The sequence below is a fragment of the Crocodylus siamensis genome, chromosome 4 (genome assembly GCF_052110815.1).
Source record: "Crocodylus siamensis isolate JL-2025a chromosome 4, ASM5211081v1, whole genome shotgun sequence".
Lineage (NCBI taxonomy): Eukaryota > Metazoa > Chordata > Crocodylia > Crocodylidae > Crocodylus > Crocodylus siamensis.
In genome coordinates this window covers 96,701,484-96,728,102 of record NC_143398.1, presented here as the reverse complement: position 1 = coordinate 96,728,102, position 26,619 = coordinate 96,701,484, and the positions used below count along the sequence as shown (strand labels likewise).

General features: G+C 47.8%; 2 protein-coding genes across 2 annotated transcripts; one reads left to right on the top strand and one right to left on the bottom strand.

Moving 5' to 3' along the window:
- Window positions 1-2,357: 2,357 nt before the first annotated feature.
- On the bottom strand, window positions 2,358-10,614 carry ANKRD54 (ankyrin repeat domain 54). Its single transcript, XM_090043059.1, has 8 exons — window positions 10,325-10,614; window positions 8,560-8,607; window positions 8,029-8,127; window positions 7,766-7,837; window positions 7,321-7,368; window positions 7,080-7,204; window positions 5,764-5,871; window positions 2,358-4,033 (listed from the first exon to the last, which is right to left on the bottom strand). The coding sequence occupies exons 1-8, from the start codon at window positions 10,551-10,553 to the stop codon at window positions 3,959-3,961; spliced, it is 804 nt and encodes a 267-aa protein (XP_089899185.1). The 5' UTR covers window positions 10,554-10,614; the 3' UTR covers window positions 2,358-3,958.
- Window positions 10,615-11,003: 389 nt separating this feature from the next.
- Window positions 11,004-26,115, top strand: EIF3L (eukaryotic translation initiation factor 3 subunit L). Its single transcript, XM_090043058.1, has 13 exons — window positions 11,004-11,220; window positions 11,322-11,370; window positions 11,458-11,668; window positions 12,952-13,031; window positions 15,054-15,115; window positions 16,573-16,642; window positions 17,598-17,671; window positions 18,672-18,843; window positions 19,760-19,914; window positions 21,000-21,170; window positions 23,349-23,846; window positions 24,818-24,898; window positions 25,851-26,115. The coding sequence occupies exons 1-13, from the start codon at window positions 11,188-11,190 to the stop codon at window positions 25,887-25,889; spliced, it is 1,695 nt and encodes a 564-aa protein (XP_089899184.1). The 5' UTR covers window positions 11,004-11,187; the 3' UTR covers window positions 25,890-26,115.
- The last annotated feature ends 504 nt before the right edge of the window (window positions 26,116-26,619 follow it).

Here is a 26,619-nt window from a genome sequence, read left to right as displayed (position 1 = left end):
TGACCTCTAATCATGTGCGTGGCTCTTCTCTGGACTCTCTTAAGCTTCTCCACATCCTTTTTGAATTGAGGAGCCCAAAACAGAACACAGTACTCCAGCTGTGGCCTCACCAATGCTGAGTATGACGAGAGGACGTCCTGGGATTTGCTTGAGAAGCATCTGTGGATGCAAGCCAGCATTTTGCTTGCTTTACTGGCCATAGCATCACATTGCAGGCTCATGTTCATCTTGTGGTCAGTCATGACCCCCAAGTCCCTTTCATCCATAGTGCTAGCCAGCAGGACTGCCGAGCCCATAAGGATGCTGCAGATTTTTCCTCCCAAGGTGGAGAACCTTGCATTTTTTGGTGTTAAACATCATCAGGTTCTCATCTGCCCATTTCCTGAGCCTGTCAAGGTCAGCCTGGATCACCCTCCTGTCCTCAGGTGGATGCTTTACCCCAGAGTTTGGTATCATCGGCGAACTTGGCCAGTCCGCTTCTGACTCCAATGTCCACATCATTAATGAAGATGTTGAACAACATGGGTCCAAGGACAGAGCCTTTGGGGACCTCACTAGTCACAGGGCACCATGACAATTGACTTCCGTCAACCACCACCCTCTGGGTCCGACCACAGAGCCAATTCCCCAGCCAGTGGATCATGGTGGACCCGAGGCCACAGTTGGCCAGTTTTGCCAAGAGGTGATCATGGGATACCAGATCGAAGGCTTTTTTGAAGGCAAGATATATGACGTCAATCTCCTCTCCCTTGTCCAGGTGATAGGTCACCTGGTCATAAAAGGAGGTAAGATTGGTCAAGCAAGACCTGCCTGCAACAGACCCGCGCTGGCTATCCCCTAGGAAGTTGGCGTCCGCCAGTCTGTTGAAAATAGCCTCTTTAATAATCTTTTCTAAGACTTTCCCTGGGTTAGAGGTCAGGCTGATGGGCCTGTAGTTAGCCAGATCCACTTTCCTCCCTTTCTTGAAGACAGGCACCACATTGGCCTTCTTCCAGTCTTCAGACATTTCACCAGAGCACCAGGAGCTCTCGAAGATATGTGCCAGGGCTGGGCTATGATGCTTGCCAGCTCCTTGAGTAACCTGGGGTGTAAACCGTCAGGGCCGGCTGACTTGAAGGTGTCCAGCCTCTCAAGGTGTTCCTTCATGAGGTCGGCATTGATTGAGGGCAGGGAATCTACAGTTTAACTGTAGATGTGTGTCATAGTCATAGACTGTCGAGTGAACCAGATTGGTCAGAAGGCATATATATTTCTATATACATATATACCAAAATATTGCTCAAAAGTATGTTTGTGGAGTACAGCAAGGTTCTTTGAGTAGATGTGGTATCTTTTATTAGACCAACTGAGTAGTTGGGAACAAGTTCTTAACAAGCTTTCGGGCACAGTCACCCTTCTTCAGGCAAAGGAAGTTTCTGCTGTTCTGAGACTCCAAGGAAAGTCTTGTGGAATACCTTGGAGTACTTGTGCTAAAACTTGCAGCAGTTTCAGAAAAAGGTAACATGCATCAATTCTGGATGAACTAAGTGTATGGGTTCTATATGCAAATTGTTACAGCCATATCTAATTTCAAGGTTACTGTTTTCAAATTTGCTCCTTGCTTCTATGTGTTCTGCAAGATAGAAGATGGAGAAAGGACTGATAGGGGAAGCAGAGAGCAAAGGAGCTAACTTACCCCTCAAATTTTTCCCCTGCTGTAACAATGGGAGGGGGACAAATTGAAGGCAGATCTCCAATAATTAGATTCTACACCTGGAAAATATTTATAAATTTTCCATATATAAAATCTAATTATTGAGGGGGGGTTGTATAATTAGAGTTGTCTTCTATTTGAGTAAATATGGTAATTCTGCAGCTGCTTTTGATCTCTTAGTTTGTGCTTTTTATATTTTATCAGTATAAAATATATCATTACCTTGTTTGTGAGATGCTCTTCTTCCCCTGAATCCACTCAGGATTTAGTCAGTAAAATCTCTCATAGCACATTCTCTTCTTTCGCACTTGGCAAACTACAATGACCGTCAAACCCTTTTCCCCCTCAGCTGTACTCCAAATGAGCTCTCTAAAGCAGTACTGCCTGACCAGCCTTGCTCTTACTTATGCAAAAGATCATATAATTTTCGTAAACTGTAAATATAATGATTCCTTTGTACTGGGATTTAGTCTGTTGGAGGCCACTTCAGACTACAAATGGATCAGTGTTTAAGCTCAAGATAACTCAACAGTTAGCCTAACTTCAGCTCTAACTTTGAGAGAAGCAATTACTGAGTCCAGTTCCAGCCTCCAGGCACAGGAGATACATAAAAGAGGCATAAATGTAAATGCTGAGAAGAAAGAACCGGCCGAGGACACCAAGAAAAAGGTGGCAATATTTTATTGAAATTCAAAATGTGTAAGTTCAGATTGTCTCCTACCCCCTTTCTCTGTATCCAGCATGTTGGAACAGTCTTTATATTCACAGTGACAACTCCAGCAAAATCAGAATGCAGTCAGTCCAACCTCCCCCTGCCCAGAGGACTAACCATCCTATGAAGCAGCATGTGTCATTGTGAAATCCAGACACAAGATAGATGGGTATAGTCAGTCTCATCTCAGACAAGGGATGCATCTGGTATTAAAAAGCCTGTGACCTGATTGTCCTCAGTATCTAAAAAGAATATTCTTGGAATGTTCACGATTTGGAGACTGTACTAACTGCTCCTAAGAATCCATAGGCTAATTGGGATCTGTCTGGGTCTTAAGGGTCATGAATGGGCAGAAGAAAGAAAACACCATTATGAGACAGTTCCCTGCGCCCTTTACAAGAGAGGTGTCAAACTCAACCAGAGTGCTGAGCTTGTTCAAGATTCCTCCCCCTCTCTGAGACTATCTTGACTGTCTCTCATAGAAAAGGAGAATGTTGCTTCTGTTTCAGATCCAGGATTTAGTGATACAAAGGCAGCAGCAACAACATAAACTGGCTCCCATTCTAGTTCAACAATGTGTCTCAGGTCAGCCAGGCTGCAAAGTAAAACAATGGTTTTCCATGGCCCATTTGGTATGTGACCTTTTGGCTGGGAATGCCAGGGGAAAAATCAAGTCACAATGGTGGAATGTGGGTATGTGTCGGCCTCAAACCGTATCACCCAAAGGACCCAAGCTTAGGATCATGCAGCCATCATCTAGGAACTTTTCCTATCTCTTTTTAACAAGGGTTTCATTAAAATATCTGTGCACAAACCTTTAAATGATTACTTGAATCTGAAGTCAGACCTGAAGCTGTAACCTAGTGATGAAAAGCTTTGTGTCCCACTCTGACAGCAGACCTTTTGGGGGAATTTGGGATGAAGTCTCTGACTCTCCTGGTTCCACTAAGTGACGCTCAGTGAGTTCTGGCAAAATTCTCATCTCCTGAAGAGGTCAGCTTAAAGGACATGCAGCAAGTGGAAGTGATGTGATGCAATACAGAGCCTCTCATCATTTGAACATGTCACCTAAATCCATGCATGGCACCACTGTGACAATGTTGAAATGTGCCTGATAGTAGGTCTGTACATGAAAGCCTGTGTACATGCTCGTTGCTGCATAACAGCACCTAACTGGGGTTGATGACAACATGGGAGACTCTTGTGACTGTCAACCATGCTGGATACAGGAGGCTTTCAGGAATACATTCTACTGAGGCCAGCCCATGCAGTAAACCATCCATTTGAGAGGAGGACCACAAGGAAAAAGGGTCTTTTGTTTTAAACAAGTCAGCAGCTGCTGCATTCAGTTGTCCTCCTGGCCCCTCATAACAGTGGCAGAGGTTGCACCCAAGACAACAATCTGAGAGCTGAGTGCCTTGTGGGGTGCAGGTCCAGCACAACAGGATATCTGGCAGTGGCAGCAACATTTGACAATGAGCCAAGAGCCAAGCTGCAGCTGCCCTTCTCCCCTGGGCTCTTCCTTTCAGCCAGGGGAATGGTCTGGAAGCCTGTTACCTCTTCTCCATATTCTGCATCTGCAGGCTGAGTGAGGTGAAGCTAGCCAGGAGGTCCGTGACCTCGTCCACCTGCCAGAGAAACAATACAGATGTTACTGTGAGGTGAGCAGGGGAAGGAAAAGAGGGACTTTGATTCTCCAGCAACAGCCAGCCATGAAGTGCCAGCAGAGTAACTGCAAGGGAAGCAGTATTATAGCAATGCCAACACCAAAACCATAGAACCTGTATTAGGTCAAAACCATGCTGTTCCTTGGCTTTTGTGAGGAGGTTTCCATATCCTGTCTAATTCTTCCCTATCTACTTTTAAGCTGCTCAGGTGAAGGGAGCCTCTACCAGCTTCCTGAAGAAATTAGTAGACATCAGTGTCCAAGGTCACTTCAACAATCCATATAGTGGCGATGTACATTTTGCTGGTGCCAGGACTTTGTCCCATACCCTGTACTGTCTGGAAGAGCACTTTAAAAACATGCCTTTCTAGAGCTACATAGATTCTGCAGCATAAACACTGCACGCTTCCTCCCATCAGCCCCACAACAACATGCTTCTTCCTAGCCTTGAATGGAGGAGCGGGGAAATTCTCTTCTCATTTGATCTTTGACCTTGCTGCCAAAACTGCTGTTAAGAGTATCCATGCCAGTGCTGCTTTCTGGATATGAATGTGCATGTGCCAGAAATCACACAGGCTTCCCTCCCCTCACACATGTCTGCTATCATAGGATCTGGCAGCCATTATAGTTGGGACCTGATATAGGCCAGCAGCCCAGAGGAAGAAGTGCCCGCACCTCATTCCCCAGGCTTGAATATTACCCTAAGAAAGCTGTTCCTTTGCTCTTGGATGTAGGTGTGGTGGGCAACAAAGTAGGAGAGTCAATCTGCCTGCCTTTAGGCCAGGAGCAGGCAAAGTATGGCTTATGGGCTGCATTTGGCCCACAAAACCATTCTCTCCAGCCTGCAGGGCCGCTAAAAAAAATTCAGTAAATTAATATTTATTTGCTCCTAGCTGCCTGCCAAAGATGGCAGGACCTAGGGGCAGTAAGACCCAGGGGGAGCCAGCGGGACCAAGCAGCCCAGCCCCACCCCCAGCCCTTTCCCTGTCTTCCTTCCCATGCACTGCTCCAGCACCACACAGCTCCTGGCTACAGCCCTGGACTGCAGAAGCACAGGGCCGCACCGGTACCGTGCATGTGTGCGTGTGTGTGTGTGACACATGGGGGGGGTGACATGCACACCCTACCATACACATGCACCCACACCTCCCCTCACACTGCCATACACACAGATCTCTACATCCACATCCCTTCATGCAGCCCCCCACAAACCCCATACCCACCCACACCACATATCCACACACACACTCGCATGCTCCCACACCCACCCCAACACCTCACATACCCCCACAAACTTATACCCACCTCCCCACAATATATGAGAGTGAGACTTCATTTTAAGTTACTATATATAATTACCTCTATGCACATTATACAAATACATGTAAACCCGGACAAAAATGTTTTTGAAATCAATTAATGAATGTTGTAGATGTTTGCTTTTTAGACTATCTTTTGGTATTTTTCTGGTTCTGAGATGGCAAAATCCCTTGCTGAAAGGAGTACTTCCTGGGGCAAGGGGAGGGACTTCTGGTGGCAAAGGTGAGGGGTTAGGAGATGGGATTTACAGTCACAAGATGGTGGCCGGGGGCAGGGCACCTATCAAGGGGCAGGGTTACCCATGTGGTCCCTGACAGCCCTCTGCCTGAAATAATTGCCCACCCCTGCTTTAAGCCCAGTGGGCCAACTTACCTGCTCCTTAGTGCTGGTCATCTGTAACTTGGAGCAGAGGTCATCCAGCTGCTCTCGCTGCTCATGGCGCCCCAAACGCTCTAGGTACTCCCGCAACATTTGGATGATCTGAAACAAGCAGCTGGGGTGAGATGCAGAAGCAGCATGACTGCAATAGGGCTGGACTCTCATATTATGAAATCAGAGCAGCAACCACACCAGGACAGAGGGGGCTATTAGCAGAACCGCTTTGAGCACTGTGACAGTTCAGAAGCAAGTAGCAAAGCTCCCACCAGGAGAGCACCTCTTTCCAAAATGGCTAGACAGGGCTATTTGTAGCAGCACAGGCTAGCGTACTGTCAGAAGTTAGACCACAACTTGATTACACACAGATCATACTCAGATCAGAATTCATTGATCTACTAGCCCACACATAGCTGTTAGAATGGAGCAGCCATACAGGGTCACCTTGGGAAGCAGTCAATATGGCAGTGCTGTGGCAAATACAGAGCAATTCTTAACTGTGCACTAGTCCTTCACTGACTGATTGTGTCAGAAACATCCAAGGACAGAGTCCTCTCTCCTGTCTGTCAGCCAGACAGTTTGAGCACTAAGACCTGGAACAGTTTCATGTTCAGTGCAGTTAGGCCAACACCACTGGAGAGACCGTGCAAAAACTCAGTGGAAGCATTTAAGGAAAGAAAGGGCGCAGAGGAGCTGTCAAAGTGAGGAAGGAGGAAGGTCAGGGACCACATCAGAGCAGAGCTCCTAAGGCAGGAACGAGCAGCTCAGACTTCACTGAGGGCCACTTGCTGAGTATGCATTCCAGTAGAGGGCTGTCACAGTGGGATCTACTCTGCTCACACAGGAGCCCTTATCTTTACAAGCACGAAACTGAACTGTACATACATATGCATATACAAATTAGCAAATGGCTACATAGCATGGATGCAGGACTCGCTGTTTTGCTTTCCACATCCTCTTAATAAAATTTGGGGGGGGGCAGCCTGTGGGCTATGGTGTGCACCCTAACATAAGACTATTAAACCTGTTACTAAACATTACCCCTATTACAGGGATGCAGTGGCAGCCTAGCTAAGGCACCTTGCTACAGTTCTAGAGTTGTGTTCAACTATTGTGCTGGATGTGATGCTAGCCACTTCACTCCCTCATGTGCCATTGCCTAGAGAAACTGGTATGCCTTAGCCATAGTAGCCTGATGCACTGTAAGGCTCAGGGTGAACCTTTGAGATCTTTTCCCTAGGGGGTGTAGGGCAGAATGTCAGTGCTTGGAACACAGACACCCTGGAGGAGCAGGCAGCAGGAATGGTTCTTACCTGTTTCACTTCAAGGCGCACAGCCTCTAGACTCTGAGAGAGCCCTTCCTGCAGGATGTTCAGCTTGGATTTGGCTAGGTGCAGAGGTGTCCTCCCAGCTCGGTCTAGGGCATCTACTCTGGCCCCTGAAAGATGCAAAGAGTGAGGGAGAGAGGGAGGTTTGTTTTAAAGAGGCAGCATCCTCAGGGAGCATCACAGAGAAGGTGGTAACTTTTTATAATTTGCGAAGAGGAAGTGTTACCTCCGCGGAGCAGTGTGGTGATGACAGGAACATGATTTGTGCAGGCAGCTGGGGAGGAAAAACAAGACACACAACTCAGTGAAAGGGATTCTGCTCTAGTCCAGAGCCTGCTGGGCACAGACACTCAACATCTGACGGGGCTCTTTGTAGTTGCACACAGGAGCACTTCCATTTGAAGTCTGCCCAAAAATCTACTTCCATCTGGATAGTTTCTTCTTCATCAGAGCCAGCAGGAAGGAGGCGATACACTTCCCTTGCCTGGGACTCTGAAGATTTCAGTTAAAAACAACAGAGCAAATAGGATCTAAAGAGCATCCCTCCCAAGTCTTCAAGAACAGGCACTGGTTGCCAGAATACGGAGGAGTAGAAAGGGAAATGGGTGAGATTTCTTTACCTTTGTTTACAAAAGTTACAGGAGACGCCATTTCAAGTTCCAGACACTTACCCAAGTGTAATGGAGTATTCCCCAGCCCATCTCTCTGATTTGGGTCTGCCCCATGGTCCAGAAGCAACTGCACTAGAAACAATGAAACGGACCAACTTCAGTCTCTTCCCTTTGCCCCTTAAGTCTGTGATGATCTTAAGTAGAATGTATCGTGCCATGGTTTGCAACAGAAATCCTGATTCTAAATCAATGCAGAACTGAATCGGATTCCTCTGCTCTTCCTCCCTGAGGATGCTAGATCATGAACACCTCTTTCTACTCACCAATGCGGTCGTTGCCATTGCAGGAGGCAAAGTGTAGGGCTGTACGGCCTTTGTCATCTGCAGCGCAGGGGTCAACCCCATCCTCCAAGAGTTGCTGCACTGACATCACCGAGAGAGAGAGAGATGAGACGAGAGCGTAAACAGAGTGAGGGCCTGACTGGTGCAGCAGCTATGACATGTTTGGACAGAAATGGGAATGAGGGAAAGAGATATCTGAGGAAAGGTTTCCCTTGTTCCTCTCTACAACAAGCTGTCTCATACATGATTACCCCTTGAGGTTCTACCATTAGCAAGTTGTTATCAATCATTTCACTGGTGTGAGGCAGCACAGAACACTGCAAGATTCAACACACAGAGATATCAGCATGGAACACTGGTTTTACAGCTGTGACATAGGAAAAGCAGACATCACTCTAGACCAGTCCCGCTATGTCCAAACCCTATTTCCTACTCCTTTTCCTGAAGATGCCCAGTGCAAACCTGCCCTTCCAGAGCAAAGTTTGGAAGTAAGCCCACCTGGTGAAGTCTCACCTGTGTCTAGGTCATTAGCATTGGCGGATTCTCTCAGCCTTTTCAGAGCTGCAAAAATGAGAAAGAGGTTAATGGAAACTGAACAGGGAACAGGGATGGTTTCCTTGTCAGATGCTTCCGCTTAGCTCAAGAATAAGTTAAGGAACTCAATCAAACACAGGGGCTTGACTCCTCCAGGAGAAAGGGATATTTGAGCAAGCTACTGAAAAAAAAGGAGATGTAATGTTTTTCTTTTAGAGCTGCTCATAAGCCTTTCCTTTGGGGGAGAACTCCCAGAAGAAGTTCCCTTCAGGATCAACTTTAAATGCAAAATTAACTCAAATGAATGCCTTTTCCCAACTCCCCTGCACAGCTAATCTTAGACACCACTATCTCCTCCCTGCTCCACCTCTGGAAGGTAGAGGTAGTCTGACAAAAATATTTTTGCTGGCATGCAAGGCTACAGAAAGACCCTGAGACGGTGCTGAAACATCTGACCTTGGATGTGTTTTTTCTCCCACGACCCTTTGCCTGAATTGACTCAGTGGTGCATTTTCCTATCCCCTCTTTTCCTTTCCTAAGCACCTGACAGATTATTTCCTTACTTGTTAGTTGAATCTCTTACATTCTTTTCAATTCTTGACAAGTGTCAGAAAGGGATTAGAAGGGATTGCACTGGTCTAGCTGACAGCACCTGAGAGGTTATGGTTTTCCTTGGGGGACGCCATGTTCTGCACTTGGAATCTACCTCTTATTCTCTTAAAAATGTGCCTCTCACCTTTAACTGCTGCACAGGGACGGGGCAGATTGGAGGTGGGGGGAATGCTGCACTCACACCCCGCTTTGATGCCTGTTCCACCTGAAGTCAAAAACCAATTGCTGGCAGTGGCAGGAGCATTTCTAGTCAGGCGGTGCTGAGGGAGACACTTGACTTTGTGGATGCTTATCTACGTCATCCCTTCTAAACTGTCCATTCCACAGGCCTTAATGACCCTGTTCTTTTTAATGGTCTGGATGCCTACGGACAACTGCACGAGCCAGTTTGATTAATTGTGCCATTCACGCTGGAACCTACTGACAAGTCCACCCACCCAGCGAACCTTTGTTCTGTAATTCTGCTGCTCGTTTGCTGCTACGGGTCACCCAGCTCCAATTTCTCAGCCCGGCAGACTGTTTTTGCTTTAATCTAACATCACTGGAATGAGTTTAAAACAATCTCAAACTGAGCAAGGGAGCCCTCAGCCCTAACAGATTAGTAAAGCTTCTAGTGTCTTTTTAACTGGAGAAAAACCAGTGTTGTTTGCATGTGATGGCACCTCACCCTCCATACCCCCCCTTTTCAAAACCTGAATCCAGCCCAGGAGCACAGGGGCCCTCAGCCCGGCGCACTCCTCTGTCAAGTGGAGTTAAGAGCACTCTGGAGCCCACTGACAACCACAGGAGCCGGCACAACTCACACGGCATTCACTCTGGAGCCTGCCAATAACCAGGCAGGTGGGCACGAGTGGCAATGCTCACTCTGGTACTGAAGACAACCACACGGGCCAGCACGACCAGTGCAGCGTTGACGCTGGAACCTGCTTACAAGTGCATGAGCTTGCATGAGCACCATGGCATGCACAAAACCTACTAGCGACCACACAAGCTAGCGGGGCTGGCATAGTTCACTCTGGAACCTACTGACCCTCGCCCCATTTCCCCCGGGCAGCTGCACGGCTGGCATGGCGCTCACTCTGGAGCCTACCGGCAACGCGGCCGCAGAGCCCCCCGCCCGGCCGGCCCTCACCGTGGAACTCCTTGCCCGTGGGCCCCAGCTTGCAGTGCAGGCGCGCGGTGCGGCGCAGGCGGCGCGCAGGGATCTTGCCGGCCGGCGAGTCCCGCTGCCACAGCACGTGCAGGCAGCCGAGCCCCGCCGCGCCGCCCTCCGGCCCCAGCCCCAGCACCCCGCGCGGCGCCTCCTCGCTGCCCCCGGCCCCGACCGCGGCCGCGGCCCCAGCGGCGCCGCCATCCTCCATCGCTGCCGCCGCCGCCGCCGCCGGGCCCAGGCCGCGCGGACATGGAGGGGCGGGGACTAGCCCGTCACCCCGGCAACAAGGGCGGGGCGAGTGACTCAGACCGGGCGTAGCCAATGAGCGGCCTGGCCAGCGATGACGCGGAGCCAATCAGCCAAACCTGGAGCTGGAGGCAGGGGGTGGGGAAGGAAGTGGCAACGAGAAGTGGGTGATGTAGCCAGCGCTTCGCCCAATGGCAGAGCCGAGCCAATCGCAGAGCCGAGCCAATCGCAGAGCGGATGGTGCAGGGGCGGGGCACACAACAGGAAGCTGCGTCACCCACTGGAAAGCCTCGACGCGCCGCACACCGCAGCCAATCGGGGGGGCGGGGCCGCGCGAAGGAAGGGAAGGGAAGGGGGGAGTCCTCTAAGAAGGGAGGCGGGCTCAGCCAGGAGAGAGATGTGGAAGCCCCGCCCCTCCCAGCTGAGCCCCCCTTCCTTCCACCTCCTCGTCAATCGCGGCGCGTGAGAGCGTTGGGCTCCGCCTCCTGCCTTCAACCACTCTGCCCCTCATTTCCGTTCTGTGTCGCGGCCCTTTTGGTTCCGGCCGCGTTCCCGTCCGGGCCTCTTTCGCCGCTGCACCCGCCCGCGCGCTCGCCATGGCCTACCCCGGCGAGGACTACGACAACGAGGTGCAGCCAGGCGGGGAGGGGGAGGGGGAGGGGGAGCGGCCGGGGCTGGGGCTGGGGCTCGGGACCTCGCGGTGACCCTCCTTCTCCGCCCCCCTCTGCAGGCCTCCTACGACCCCTACACCTACCCCGGCGACTATGACATGCACACGGGTGAGTCTCTGCGCGGGGCCGGGCCGGGGGGAGCTGAGGTGGGCAGGGCTGATGTGTCACGGCCGCCGCCCGCTTCTCTGCCCGCAGGAGACCCGAAGCAGGACCTAGCTTACGAGCGGCAGTATGAGCAGCAGACCTACCAGGTGATCCCGGAGGTGATCAAGAACTTCATCCAGTACTTCCACAAGACCGTCTCGGACCTTATCGACCAGAAGGTGTACGAGCTGCAGGCCAGCCGCGTCTCCAGCGACCTCATCGACCAGAAAGTCTACGAGATCCAGGACATCTATGAGAACAGGTGGGCTCCTCCATCCCACCCCCACACTCAGGGACCTCTTGTGCTGCTTTGGGCTTTGCTGGGCAGCAGCCCTGACCCAAACTGGGGGTTGGCTTCAACCAGCGGCTCCTAGCCAGGCCACCACAGCCTCCTGGGAAGCTCTGAGATATGTTGACTGGAGCCACAGGGCCTGTGCCAAGTTAGTGCCATTCAGTGCATGCACGTGATTCACAAAATGAATCCAATAATTTTGGAGAAAAGTCCGTAGTGTTACAACCCTTCTGCCCCATTGCAACTTTCTGAGTTCTTTTGCAACAGAAAAATGGCCCTTTTTTTTGCCATGATCAAGAAAGTGGAAGCTTAAGAGCTGGCATTTTTGGAGGGGTGCCATGCGTGAGCCCCAAGGAGGGGGATCCTGTGAGTCTAAAAAGGTTGAGGGCTGCTGGCTTAAAAAACAGGGTTGTGACTGGATTTGAGTAGCTAACAAGGACAAGATCCTATCGTTCCAAGTCAGTGGTTCTCAAACTTTGACAGATTGTGTACCACCGATTTTAGAACAGTGCAAGCTTCCCTACCACCAGCAAATCTTTGTCACGTAAAGTAACTAATAAATCTGTTAATGTATGCCACTAACGGGTTGTCTGCATACCACTGGTACCTGTACCACAGATTGGGAACCGTAGTTCTAAGTCATTTGTTTCCCTCAAGCCAGACAAGTAGTGATTAAAGGAAAGTGGCACCAGTTAACCTGTTTGATCAGGTCAGCAGAATTGTCAAGAGACCAACGCAGCACTTGCTATCCTCATCCTTTCCAAAAGTGGCCTCTGTAGCTTGTGGCTGAAGCTTGCAGGCAAGCAGGGCAAGGTGTATGTGAGCAACTTACAACTCTTTTCTGGACTCTGAGGATAAAGATTGCCCAAATTTATTTATGAATCCAGAACAGAAGGGACTTTAACAAGGCATATTGTCTAAATTGGAAATGTCTTTTAACTCCCTCTCCCTCTCACTGAGAAATTAATGATACCAGGAGTATAAAAGATACAGTCCATATAGCCCTATCACACAGCCTGCAATGCTGTCTTTGGGTTTCAAATTGCAGACATGCAGTGTTCACTGAACCATACCTTTGGGGCCTGATACGGTACACATAGCATGCTGGATACAGTACATAGGGCCAGCCTGCGGGTCTGATCCAGCCTGCAGACTGGATCCAAGCCACTCACCTGGCCCACAGGGCCTGATGAGTCTGATACCTCTGTATCTATTCAGTCTCTAAAGTTTGCTATGTGTGTTTTATCTTGCAGCTGGACCAAACTAACAGAAAGGTTTTTTAAGAACAGTCCTTGGCCAGAGGCAGAGGCCATTGCACCACAGGTTGGCAATGGTAAGTATTTTATTCCTTTTTGCTTTGGTCATTTGAGAAAGAAACAAAGCGACTTTTTCAGGAAGAGGCCTAGTTGAAATTTCGGACCCACTTATAAGGCCCTAACTTCGACCCCTTTATTGTCCCTGTTAGATAACAAAAAAGCCAAGAGTTTGAAGACTAGTACTGTACTTATATCTCCTTCCAAAATCATCTCTGTGGCCATATGATGAAAAATTGGAGGAGAGGGATGTAATCTGACACTTCTGGATTGGCAGGCTAGTGTTCCAAGAGTTTTGTAGAGAAGATAAGTTGTTCTTGCTCTTGGCTTGCTCAACTTCTTCCTTTCTGTCTTTTTTTACATAGAGAACGTAGTAACTTGCAGTCTCCTTTGTTTTGACATCCGCTGCGTGCTAAATTGGTAGACAGTGACCCTAGTATTTCCTTGCACCATATTATTCCACAGATGCTGTTTATGCTGGTGTTATCCATTTTTCTCTCCTCATGTCTCCGTTCTTCATTATTTTTGTTCTTTTTTTGTATTTATTCAAATTCATTCTGTCCCTACCTGTATAAACTCGACACTGTACTGCTCAGGGTGAAGGTTGTCTGTGGCTAGAGAGATGCTTTTGTATTTGAAGTCAGAGCAGATGCACAGAGCTGCTGCTTTCTCACCCTTTGCTTACTGTTGATGCTGTGGCCATCTCTTCAAGTTGCCTGGCAGGAGATTGGACTTGAAAGTAGAGGTGCACTGATACATCGGTGCCAATCCAATATCGGACCAATGTGGCCGATTTCCAACACAGATCATTTTCTTTATAAGTGGCTGATAATTGGGCTGATAAATGCCCATGCATGCGTGCAGCTGCAGTGCAGCACGTAGGCAGTGAAGACACAGTGGCATTGTGGAGAGCTGCCAGCTAGTAAGTCTGCTGTGGTAGAAGGGGAGAGGGAAGGGATGTGGTGGGGAAGGGCAGATCAAGGGCCCTGGGGTGAGGGAGGGAATGAGGCGGGGGTGGGGCAGGCAAGGGACAGAGCAGGGTTTGTTTTGTGGGGGGGGGCACAGTGGGAGGTAGTCCCTCCCACCACTGCTCCTGCCACTTCTCTGGGGGTGGGGAGGGGAGGCATGTGCTTCCAGATCTGTGGGGTGGCGGGTTGGGGCCAGGGCTACATGGGAATGTTCCCGACGGAGCCTGGACCAGGCTGGGAGTGGGGCAGCACTGCTGGGAGGGGGCTACAGGGAGGACTGGAGCCACCCCAAAGTTTGTTGTGGTGCCCCGCCTGGCCCCAGCCCAGGCTCTGCCAGAAACAGCCTCATATGCAGCCACAGTCCCAGTCCACTCCGCCCTGTGCAGATCTGGAGGCACAGGCCCCCCCACCTCCATGCCCTCCTAGACAAGCAGCAGGAGCAGAGGCAGGAGCCAGCCCATGAGTGGTGTGCGGCGATGGGATCCGCTTCCCCGCCCCGGTGCCCCCTGGATGAGCCCTGCTTCATCCCCTGCCACCCCACCTCAACAGCGCTTGCCCCAGTCCCTGCCTCGCTCCCTTCCTCACCGCAGGGGCCTTGATCTGCCCCCCTGCCCACACCCCCTCTCTTCCCCCTCCCCACTATCCTTCCACCACAGCAGACTTACCAGCTGGAGGCAACTATATGAGAAATCAGATCAGTATCGGCCGATATGCCTCCATAAAAATCGGCTATCGATATTGGCCCAAAAATCTCTATCTGTGCACCCCTACTTGAAAGCATTGCTTGTATCTTTACCAAAAAACATGCTTGCAGTGGGAAGTGGGAATGAATTCAGGTCAATGCAACACTCCATAAGCTTGCTTGCTGGCTCCTTTATTTTTCCCTAACATCTTCAGAGCTAAAAAACACATTCTTAAATATTTTTCCCACTCAAGCCTTATGGTGACTTTTGATCCTTTCATTCCCTTGCCTGTTTCACAAACACTGGGATGATTGCGGTATATAAGAGGTGTCTATCATTGTTGAATGCCTGACCAAGTGGCTTGCTAATGCCAGTTTTGTTCTCTCTTCAGACGCTGTCTTTCTGATTCTGTATAAGGAGCTGTATTATAGGCATATTTATGCTAAAGTCAGTGTAAGTATCTGCCATCTTATCCTACTGGCTACATGAAGGGTTAGCTTTGTCCCTTGTTCTTTAAGTCTCGTCTTCTCCTGCCTATGAAGAGACTCTGGACAAAACCTGTAGATTAAGTGTGTGCCTGCTGTCATGTGATCATGACAAGTTTGAGAGAGCATGTACAGGATGGAGTACTAAAGCCTCAGTCGTCTTCTGAAATGTCATAAGTTCTTTTTCTTTCCAAGATGCATAATCTGGCTTCTCAAATTGTTTAGAAGTAGCATAAAGCTTTTTATGGAGGTTTATGGAGAAAAGATGATGGCAATATCTCCAGTCTGATAAGTCTATAATATAAATTAGGTAACAGCATAGGTGGCACCTGATTATGGGGTGGGGAAAGAAGAGAACAGTAGAAGGTAACTGAATCCCATCGTTGACAGAATGTTGATTTTTAAGGGAAATGAATTGTGGAGTTTCTCATGTTGTTTTGTGACTTCTGCTTTAATTTTAATTAAAATGGGGACTGGTAGTTGAATACTTCAGGAGAAATTAACTTTGTTTGAGGTGCAGGGAAATGTGGCTGACCATTGTGTAAAATAGCATGAAAGATGGGTAAGGAGGATTTATTGGGCAGAGCAAGGTGGGAGTAGAAGGAAAGAGAGACCTGAAATGTAGGTGGGAACACAGCTAAGCTCAGGAAAAAGGCCAAAAGATTGAAGTAAGTGTCAAAACTAGAGTTGGGTGAGAAGCCAGGGCTTAGGTAGGGGTAGAACAGGAAGGAGATCTTGCTGCAGCATTTTGGGTATGCTGGAGGAGGTAGGGAAGCTAGAAAAGAGGTGGTATTAGTCAGTGAGAGACATAAATCAGGGACTTAATAGAAGTGCCAGATTTTGGAGAGCTGTCACAGTAGTCTTCAGAGTGTGATCTCTGGAGTTCTTCCTGGCAATTTCAAAACGAAACGCTTCAGTATTTTGGAGGGGCCAGGGGGTGATGGGAAGGTACGGTTCCATGACACCCATTACTTAAGAACTGAACACTTGAACAACTTCTGTGTAGGGGGAAAAATTGATCAGACCTGTCAAGGCTGCATGTGATGCAAATTATAAAGGATGATCTGAAGGTTTTGAATCTGGTTGGTAGAGAAGGGAAGTTCCATTTGTGAAAGAGTTAACTGAGGAAGGAGCATGACCACAAGAGAAATAATTTGCACATGAACAAGCTGATTTTAGTTGATAACCTTATAGTGCTTACCCAGGTATGCTGTGTGATGTTGCTGGGCTTGACAGTATAAACACAAAACAGTGTCTTTAGTGTCAGTGAAGGGGGAGTGGTCTCTGCTAATCTAGATACTGGCTGTATCAAAACCCAAATGACATCCTTGAGCCCTTTTCCTGCCCCCCTTGAGTCCCCTAGCAGTTAAGTGAAGCTAAGCAGACTAGGCTCTGACTTCCCTACTCTCTTCCTCCTTGTTGCAGGGTGGCCCCACTCTGGAGCAGAGATTTGAGTCTTACTACAACTACTGCAACCTCTTCAATTACATCCTTAGTGAGTTTTGATCTAGTTACCAGTGTTTGCATTTGGGGGCATGGGATGGCCTGGGAAGAGGGAACTGATGTGTATTCATGTATAGATCGTAAAGGGAAAGATTCCACATTCCCTTTGTGGGTGAGAGGTTATATTGAGTTGATAGCACTTTACATTCATGCATAAGGAAAAGAAAAGAAACCCAAATCCTAACTCTTTCCCAGGCCTTTAGAATTTCTCTGAGCAAAAGGGAAGGAACAGCTTCCTTTAGCTCTCCAGCTGGTAGCTAAGTTGATAATAGGGGTAGCTTCTCCCTTGCATTCATTTAAAAAAAAAAAATGATGATGCTATAAATAAACAGGGAGAAATGCAGCACAGTGTTTCTCCATCTTTCCAGGTTGGTAACCCGTCTTTTTCCCCAAAGATGGAGTCTTCAAAATTTGTTCTTTACAAGAGTTAATTCTTCAGCACCAAGAAGCCATCATTTAATTTATATTATAAGAAAACTTCAGTGCCTCACAGCCTTCTGATTGCCTGAGGAGGCACAAAAGGCAGGCAATTTCAGCTCTGCAAGTGAGGGCTATGCCACACATTCAAATGAGAGCTGGATAGCTTTGACATATTTTCAAGCACTAACTTTTGTAGTGCTCTGGCTTCTAGCCAGATGGCCATTTTTATGGCATAATTGCTTTGCACACATAGCCAGCCTAAATTTATTGCACAGTTAACAAGTTAATTGTGTAATATATATAATGTGGTGTAGGGGTCTGAGAAATGTCTGTTGTAGAGTATATAGTAAATGAGGTTGTTTTTCTGTGAAGTCATGAGGCCTTCACTAATTTTTTAACCTTGAAGTGGGAGCAGTTAATAGGGTCAAAGGTATCGTATCCCTTGTTTGGAACTTGGGAAAAATTAGTCACTGCCATTCTTCCCCCTGCCTATTTTGCTTATTGGCTGATGAACCTGTGTTCTATAGATGCTGATGGCCCTGCTCCCTTGGAACTGCCCAACCAGTGGCTCTGGGATATCATTGATGAATTCATCTACCAGGTATATGGTCTGTTGTCTGGGGCTTTTGGTGCCATTTTTATTTAAGACTAGCCAGTCTCTCATTAGTCCCCCACTGCAGTATTCCCAATGTATAGACTTTAAGAACAACACCAAAAATCATGAGAGTTGGCAACGCTGCCACTGACCTCATTTCTGTTCCATTTGTTACCTGTATGGAGATCATGACCTGCACAACAACCCAGAAATGAATACCATGAGTTGTGGTCATCAAAACCAAAGAATTTTTAGCAAATCAGAAGAACTTCCATAAGTTATTAGGAGTTATTTGGGGAATGCAGGCATTTAACCCACCTCTCCATTTGCAGTTCCTGCATGCTAGCACTTTTCTTTAGAGTGCACCCCTACGCACATCTAAGTTACATGAAGGTGCATGGCTGCTGTAAAGAAGTCCATCATCCTCTCTGACTGGCCAGTGAGCCATTGCTTCCTGTAATGTTGTTTTTTCCCCAGCTTTAAATTTCTCTGTCCAAGGGGCTTCTCCGTTCCTTGTTTAGAATAATCTGGTAAAAACATAGAGAACAATAGAAATAATTTAAGGTGAGACTGTTGCAATTAAATGTTTTCCTGATATTCCTTATTGCCTTCTCTGTTTCAGCCTGTATATGCAGCATGGTTTCCAGATGTTAAACAACTCCTTCCCTTTTTCCCCATCTTTTGTCCTTGCATTTGATTTATTATAATAAAAGTGGCTGGAACAGATGGCAATATCCCGGGTTCAAACTTGCCAAACTCATGAAGGGGGAATAGCATATAATGCCTCTGTGTGCGCTTCACATTTGTCACTTACTTGCCATTGCATCACACTGCACACTCCTGCCATTTGTCTCTTGTTTACCCAGTGATGGTTCTGTGTTCTGGACGTCTCCTCTGTGCTTGTGTTACTTGGCAAGGGAAAAAGGCAGATAGTTCAGATAATGTTGCCTCTGGTGGTAACCACAGTTCCTTATTCAGTGGTTTGTCCCTTCTCTCTTCCTCACAGTTTCAGTCATTCAGCCAGTACCGCTGCAAAACAGCCAAGAAGTCAGAAGAGGAAATTGATTTCCTTCGTTCAAACCCCAAGATCTGGAATGTCCACAGTGTCCTCAATGTGCTGCACTCCTTGGTGGACAAGTCCAACATCAACCGACAGCTAGAGGTCTACACCAGTGGAGGTAACAAGGGTGGGGTTCCAGCTCTTCTATCTGGGCCAGATGGAGCTATCTCTTGAATAGAGCTGGGAATGGAATATGGAGTCTTCTCCCTTGATGTTACTGGTTCCAGATTTGGCCTGGAAGTCACTAGAAACTAACCATCTGTGGGCTGTTTTGTGAAATGAGCTGAGGGCTCAGTCCTGTTCTCCAAAAAAAACCCCAAATCACTCACAGAATTCAAATGAGCAAGGGATACAACTCCAGCTTCATCCAAACATGACAGATGGTTAGCTACGTTTCAGGTGGAAGACAGGGTGAGGCACCCTGGAGTCTAGCTAGTTCAGGGAGGTGTGAGCTTTCATAAGCAACTACCTACCTTATTGTTACCTGTGAAAGCTCATGCCTCCCTGAACCAGTTACTCTGTAAGGTGCCAGCCACCCTGCCTTGCCTTCTGCCCAAACGTAAGTGATAACTCAGGGTGTGCTTCTATTTGTGTTGAAATGACAGGGCTTCAAACTCCAGCATTGTCCATTACGCACTTGTCTGCATCAAACTTGTATTACAATGATACATAAAAGCAGGTTATGAGTAGATGGTGTCTGGGCTCCCCAAGCTGAGGTGTCTGCCCCAAGTAAAGAAGCAAAGCACATTTGTGGTGAGGCATCTTTCTTACACAGATACAACTGCAGGGCTGTTCTTAATGGTTTGGATATATCCCTGCTTTGCAGCCTTTGAGCTCCCGTTGGTTTTGGTGAGAGTTGCATTAAATCCATGAGGTGGTTAATTGAGAAGCAGCATAAAAACTTGGTGGAACACTGAAACTTAGACCTGCTGCCTTCCCTTCCTGCCCCCACTCTTCCTATCACACAGGTGGTTGAGACAGAAGAGTTGAGACCTCTTTCTGCTTCTGGAAGCATCATACTTCTTTATTTCTAGGTGATCCTGAGAGTGTGGCTGGAGAGTATGGTCGTCATTCCCTCTATAAGATGCTGGGCTACTTCAGTCTTGTGGGCCTGCTGCGCCTTCACTCCCTGTTGGGGGATTACTATCAAGCCATCAAGGTTCTGGAGAACATTGAGCTCAACAAGAAGGTAACAAGACATGCATCTTTAAGTCTTTCCTTTTGGGCTTAAAGTGCCTTTAATTATTAGGGTAATATGGTGTCTTAAAGGGGAGAAGGGTATCTTCTGTCATGACAAAACCTTCCCACCTAGAAGATCGTTCGTTGCTGCTTGAAGTGTCTGGAGAAGATGCCTATTTTTCCATTCCCACATAGGGTAGAATTCAGAACAGAATGCAATATTTGGGGTGGGCCCCACTTGTAAGTAAAGGTGAGTCTGAATGGTGGCTGCTATTCTAGAAGGCATATCTAGTACTTTTGAGGGGTGTAATTTCCACTGCACCCCAAGAAACCTGTGGTATGAGTTTTGAAGTATAAGCTGAGGTGCAGTGCAAACTGGGTTGGGTACTAGCTCTTCTCAATAATATGGCATCCTGGTCTCATCTTTTATTAGCTTCTTCTTTCCTTATTCTTAACCCTGATGGTTCTAGTCACACATACAGCCCCAGTATTACGCTTGCCTTTCTCATGCTTACTCTAGCATTCTATATCCAGTTGTGGCTGATGCCTGGAGCTCTGATTGGTATCCTTCTGTGTACCTATGACACGATGTGAGAAATAGGCTACTTAAAAAATTTGCAATGGGGGAATTGTACACAGATCACTGAAACACCCTGCAGCACTTGACACTCTATACCCTGAGCCCAAGAGACTAAATGGAGCCCTGTTACTGAGATGCGGGTATTGGATGTGTTTGGTTGCACCTGTGCGCCCTGGAAGAATTCATTGCATGAAATGAACAGACATTTTAAGGAAAACTCCCAAAAGTGATATGTGACATGATGTGTCTGGGGATGAGAACTACCAAACAGTGGACTGGACCAAACAGTGATGAGTAAAATGCTGGATATTATCTTCTGCTGTCCGGGAGACAGAAGTGGAAGATTGTTACTAGATTGTCCAGTCTTTTACACAATAGCTTTCCTGCTGTTTCTGCTGCATGGGGTGGGTGTCAGGGCACCCCTCTCCTTTCTGTAGGCAGGACTAAATTAGCATGGGCTGGAGATAGTGGGAGGTGGCAGTTCTTTTCTGATTTAGCATGTTTTATCTCCCCAGAGCATGTACTCCCGGGTGCCTGAATGCCAGGTCACCACCTACTACTATGTGGGCTTTGCATATCTTATGATGCGACGTTACCAGGATGCCATCCGTGTCTTTGCCAATATCCTCCTGTACATCCAGAGAACCAAGAGTATGTTCCAGAGGACTACCTATAAGTATGAGATGGTAAGATGTAGAACGAGCCATGCCTTGCAAAGGGAAAGGCCAGTGCTTTACCATCCTACTTTTTCCTCAGTCCCTGTCGCACAGTAACTTTTATGTCTCATTAGCAGTGTTAGAATTTATAGTCCATCCTGCTCTTCCTTGGCCTTTATGGAATACTTCCTCCTTAACCTTGTATCCTCCATAGGCTTTTGTGGTAACATTTTGCAACAGCTCCTTTTAGTATCTCCTTTTGAGTCACTATCCTCCCCTGTCCTAAAGAATTCCATCCATGACTGACTCCTCCCTCTGTATAATCTGTCTGGGCAGCTTTTATTTGCTTATATGACTTCAGTTGCCATCTTGCTAGCATTCTTCAGTCTTTCTTTCTATTCCTGACTTCTGTTAGTCCAGTTCTGTTTCAGTCTTTCTTGATCTTGAATGTTTCAGACTGTCCAAACTCACTGTGGCTAAAACCTGGTTCCTCTCTTTTTTTTTTCCTTCCTAAGTTTCTCTGCTTTCCTATTCTTTCACTGTTGACAAAATTCTTAGGGTTCACTTCTTATGTCTCCCCCTTTTAGTACTTTCATGGGCAGACAGTTTTCAAATCCTGCTGCTTTCAACTCCGTGAGACCTCAGATTTGGTACTTTCTTTCTATCCAAATGGCTAATCACATTGTGCCGCACCAGATTACCTGCTTTCCCAACTAATTCCATCCAAAATAGAACTGCTAAGAATGTTGTCTTTTGCCTCTTAATCTAATCATAGCCTCTTGGCCTGCTGTTCGACACCCCACGAGTCTTTATATCTGTCTCTCCTTCAAGGCTCATGCTTACTTATCTTAACTTTTTATCACCTCTTCTGTCCCTCTCTCTATTTTGGTAATGATGCCAGCCTTGACATATGTAGCTAATCTCCAGGCTTCTTTGAAGCCTTCCTTCTGGCTTGCCTCCTCAGTTCTCAGAGGCCAAGCCAATGCAATCTCTTTCAAGTTCATCCTTGAGACTTTGCTCTTAACTGGTGCCCACAGCAAGTGAGTTAATTTTAAGAATTGACTTAAATTCTTACTGTGCTACCAGTTTAGGGTAGGCCACTTAGGATGCCCACTGGTAAGGTGGACAGTCCTTTAAATTGAACAGATGTCACCAGTTCTTGGCCAAATCCTGTTGATTTCCATATTAAAAGGACTGCTTGCAATGAAACAGGTATGGTCAATTTGAACGTTATGCTCAGACCTGCTTCCTCAGTATCTGGGGGTAGTCCCATTACAGTAGCAGTTAATCACACAGCTACTTGTACTTTGTAGCCCCTTATCTGTGCTACAAGCTCTATGGCCCAGTACAAAATTTTGCCTCTGTACTCCAAGCTCTCCAGTGGCAGGAGAACCTTCCCCTCTGCCAGCACACCTAGGCTTCTACTGCTACCATGAAGACAACTGGCCCTATCAGTCAAGTTCATGGTTGTCACATAAATCTGCTGCATGTAACTTAGACTGTACATGTGTCCAAACCAGTGGTTCTGAACCGCATTAAGCTCAAGGCACCCTTTGAAAAGTGCCAGCTTTTGCTCATTTTTTGACTGCAGGAAAAATAATAAAGTCGTTCTTTTGTCGCAAAGAATCCAGAAAGACTGCAATAAGTCAGAATGTTTCTGACACTGTGGGTTCTTGTCTGACATCTCTGGGTTTATCTTGTGAATTGTGTGGAAGTGCTCACATACTTAATGGTGCTAACATTGATTGGCGTTTAAAAATCTCGCAACACTCCAGGGTGCCCGGTTTCAAAATCATTGGTATAGATCAGTGTTGTGTGAAGGCTGTCTAGGTGGGACATGGAGAAACAGCGGGTTCACTGCCAGCACTTCTGCTGCCATGTGCCACCAGCACTTCTGGGTTTGTTCATTGACCAGCCGCATTCCCCGCTCCCGTCATTTATCAGGGTGGGACCAGGGGTTATGGGACCAATGGTTGGTGGGACGTAAGATGGAAGAGGTTGAGAATTGCTGGTCTAGATGAGCCCCCTGAGCCTCACCATAATTCAGGTCTTGCCTTCACCCTTCCTTTCCTTGTCATTCGTTACACCACATCACTCGTGAACTGTAAATGCTTTGGAGAAAGAAATGGTCCCCATGTTTTGCATCTAGCTCTCTGTCACAAAGATAGCGGGCTGTTTTTTCTAATGACTTTCTCCTCTCTGCCCCAGATTAACAAACAGAATGAGCAGATGCATGCTCTTCTGGCCATTGCCCTTACCATGTACCCCATGCGGATAGATGAGAGCATCCACCTACAGCTGAGAGAGAAGTACGGAGACAAGATGCTGCGCATGCAGAAGGGCGACCCCCAGGTGTATGAGGAGCTCTTCAGCTATGCCTGCCCCAAGTTCCTGTCCCCTGTGGTCCCCAACTATGATAATGTGCATCCCAACTACCACAAGGAGCCATTTCTGCAGCAGCTGAAGGTCTTTGCTGATGAGGTGCAGCAGCAGGCCCAGCTCTCCACTATCCGTAGCTTCCTGAAGCTCTATACCACCATGCCCGTAGCCAAGCTGGCTGGGTTCCTGGACCTCACCGAGCAGGAGTTCCGCATCCAGCTGCTGGTTTTCAAGCACAAGATGAAGAACCTGGTGTGGACCAGTGGCATTTCTGCCCTAGATGGGGAGTTTCAGTCAGCCTCTGAAGTTGACTTCTACATTGACAAGGTCAGTGCCTGCCCATCTGTCATATGTGGGATGGAGGGAGAGGGTGAGAAATAAAGCTACAAAATGAATGAGTGTACCACAGGCAGAAGTTTATGCTTACTTTCTCCCATTATTTCAAAGTCTTACTTAAGACCTTATCTGCAGACCTCTTCACCACCCATCAGTAGAATGAAACCTGAATCCTTAGCAAGATATTGGATCTACTAGCCTAAATAAACTGAGCCCCAAATACCCTTCTTCCCAGACTAAGTGAAGTCTCTCCTGCTTGCTGACTTTGGGAGAGGGTATGTCTAAATAACAGTGGACTGGATTGTCAGCTCTCACTGCCTTCACTCATAAACCCACTCATAAATCCCACTTCCTCACTAGGTGGGAGAATCTTGCCTGGCTACACTGTTCACCACTCTAAGCCAGCACTTACTCTTAGAAAGCTGAGCATGGGGAATGTCATGAGCCCCACACCTGCAAAAGGAGCTCAAAGTCAGCAGATGCACATGGGCAGGAGCTGAGGCCTGAAAGCTACTACCACTTTGTTCTCCAAGAAAGTAGCAGGCCCTGCCTGCCCCATCTAGCCAAACCAACTGTGCTGCTGCTGGCCCGCTAGCTCTGTCTCTGTTCCTGTCTCTTTGGGAACAAGCAGAAGCTGTAAGAGGAGCGTTGTTTTTTGGCTGCTATTGGAGGGAGACAAAATAATCCAGCTGTTGTAGGGGAAAGCCTATGTCCTGAAGTTGAGGAAGGCTTCCAACAAGCTGGTTATCAAAGTGGATTGGGGCAGACCCATGTGAGAGGGGAAAACCTCGATTTAGATTCCACCATTTGCAATAGGGGGAGTCTTTCCCATGAGGAATACTTAGCTCGTGGCTACGTAGAGGATGAGGAGCGTCTATGACATGAGAAACCCTTGCTAACGCTGTTGACTTCCCTGCCCTTACTTCAGCCCTCTTCTTGATGTCCCTCTACTCTCTTGGCAGGATATGATCCACATTGCAGACACAAAGGTTGCCCGGCGCTATGGGGACTTCTTCATCCGCCAGATCCACAAGTTTGAAGAGGTGAGCAGAGTGTGCAGCAAGGGCAGGGAAATCTTTGTAGCTCCTGGTGGGGTAGCCATGGGGAAGACCTGGGACTCTTATGGGGCTGGTGGGCTGAAGATCTTCTGAAAGACAAGAGACCTGAAGCAGCTGGCCTAGCTCCATTCAGTGACTCACCAAAACCATCGGGAAGCATTTCAGGATGCTGAACAAAGACTGCATTCTAAGCTACAAGTTGGTGACCTTTGTGGGGATTGTGTTCTTCTGTTGGGCCTCAGTATGACTGCGGCCCAAAGGAAGAGAGAATCAGCATAACTAGTGTAGTGTGCTGGAAGTAAGGGCAGGGTTGCTTGTCCTGTGGAGTAAAGGGACAGCTGTAAATGTTGCCCCACAATACCAGCCTGTGCCACATTCTACCCCTCAGCCATTCTTATATGATCTACTGCCTCCTGGGAATCTCCATTACTCCTTAGTGAGTCTACTAATCCTATTGGAAATGTCAGTGAGAATCCATTACTGCCACCATCCTATCTAGACCTGGGGGTAAAGGAGAGGATCTGCAGAGCTCAGGGAACTACTCCCCCCCCCCCCAACTTTGTTGGGAGATCTGTCCTGGCTGAGCATCCAGCGGCAAGAGGGGAAGTTGGCTGTGGCTGCTCTCTTCTTCCAGCAGAGGCCCCTGCAGGACCCTGGTTTGGTCCCAGGAACAAAGCCATGACTGTAACCTGAAGTCTGTTTCCACTATGCTTTGAAAACCTTTCTCTATTTTCTCTGAGGCCCTCTCTCCTGTGGGGAGGATTTTTACTGTTGTTTTTCCCCCTCACTCCCTTGAATCATGTTCTGCTGCTCTCCCAGCTGAGTTTGGGGGCATCTAAAGAAGCTGTGCTTGTGAGAGCACCAGGCTGCATTCCAGCTACTGTGTGTGCATCTTTCTGATTCCCCTCTCCTAATAAGCTGTCTTGCTTTCTTCCAGCTGAATCGAACCCTGAAGAAGATGGGCCAGAGACCCTGAAACTTCTACTAAAACTGTCACCAGGCCGGCTAAGGATATGCGTGAAAGGAAGTGGGTGGGGAGAGTACTGTGTGCTGCAGGGGAAGGGAGTTGAAGATTCTGGCACTCTGGGAATCTCCTATGACTGAGGGGTTTTTTTACTTAGCTAAGCAGAGTGTTTGGATCTTGCCATCATACAGAGGACTGAGAGATCCTAATAAACAAGTAAAATTCTTCCGTGTGTTTAGTACCTGATACTGTTTCCTTCCTTTTTTGGTGGGAGCTGGATGTGTTCAGGGGGCAGGTACTATTCACATTCTGTGTCCAGTGCAACCTCCCTTGGGGCAACTGGATAGGAGGCAGGCCTTTTTATGCTACCTTAACCCGTGTACATAGCGAAGAGGAAAGGTCATAGGGTTGGTTGCTAGCATTCTTCCTGCTTGTCTGTCTTACAGACAGAGTACAGAGGAGATGAAACTCAGTTGATCCCTTGCATCTGTTTCTCCCCTGACCCCTCTACCCGTTGCACTGCAAAGCGCTTAAAACACTCCAGTCCGCACCCTCTTCTGCAGCTTTCAAGCAGAGACTTATTTAGAGTGGGGTTCTGCTTATTTTTACCTTAGATATGACAGGAATGTTAATCTCTGACTCCTGACAAGGTCTGGTTTTACTCGAGACTCTCAGCCATCATGGAAAGTGTGTGGTGCGAGCTCTCCTCCCACAGTTGAGAGGCCAGCAGTGACGCTTCCTT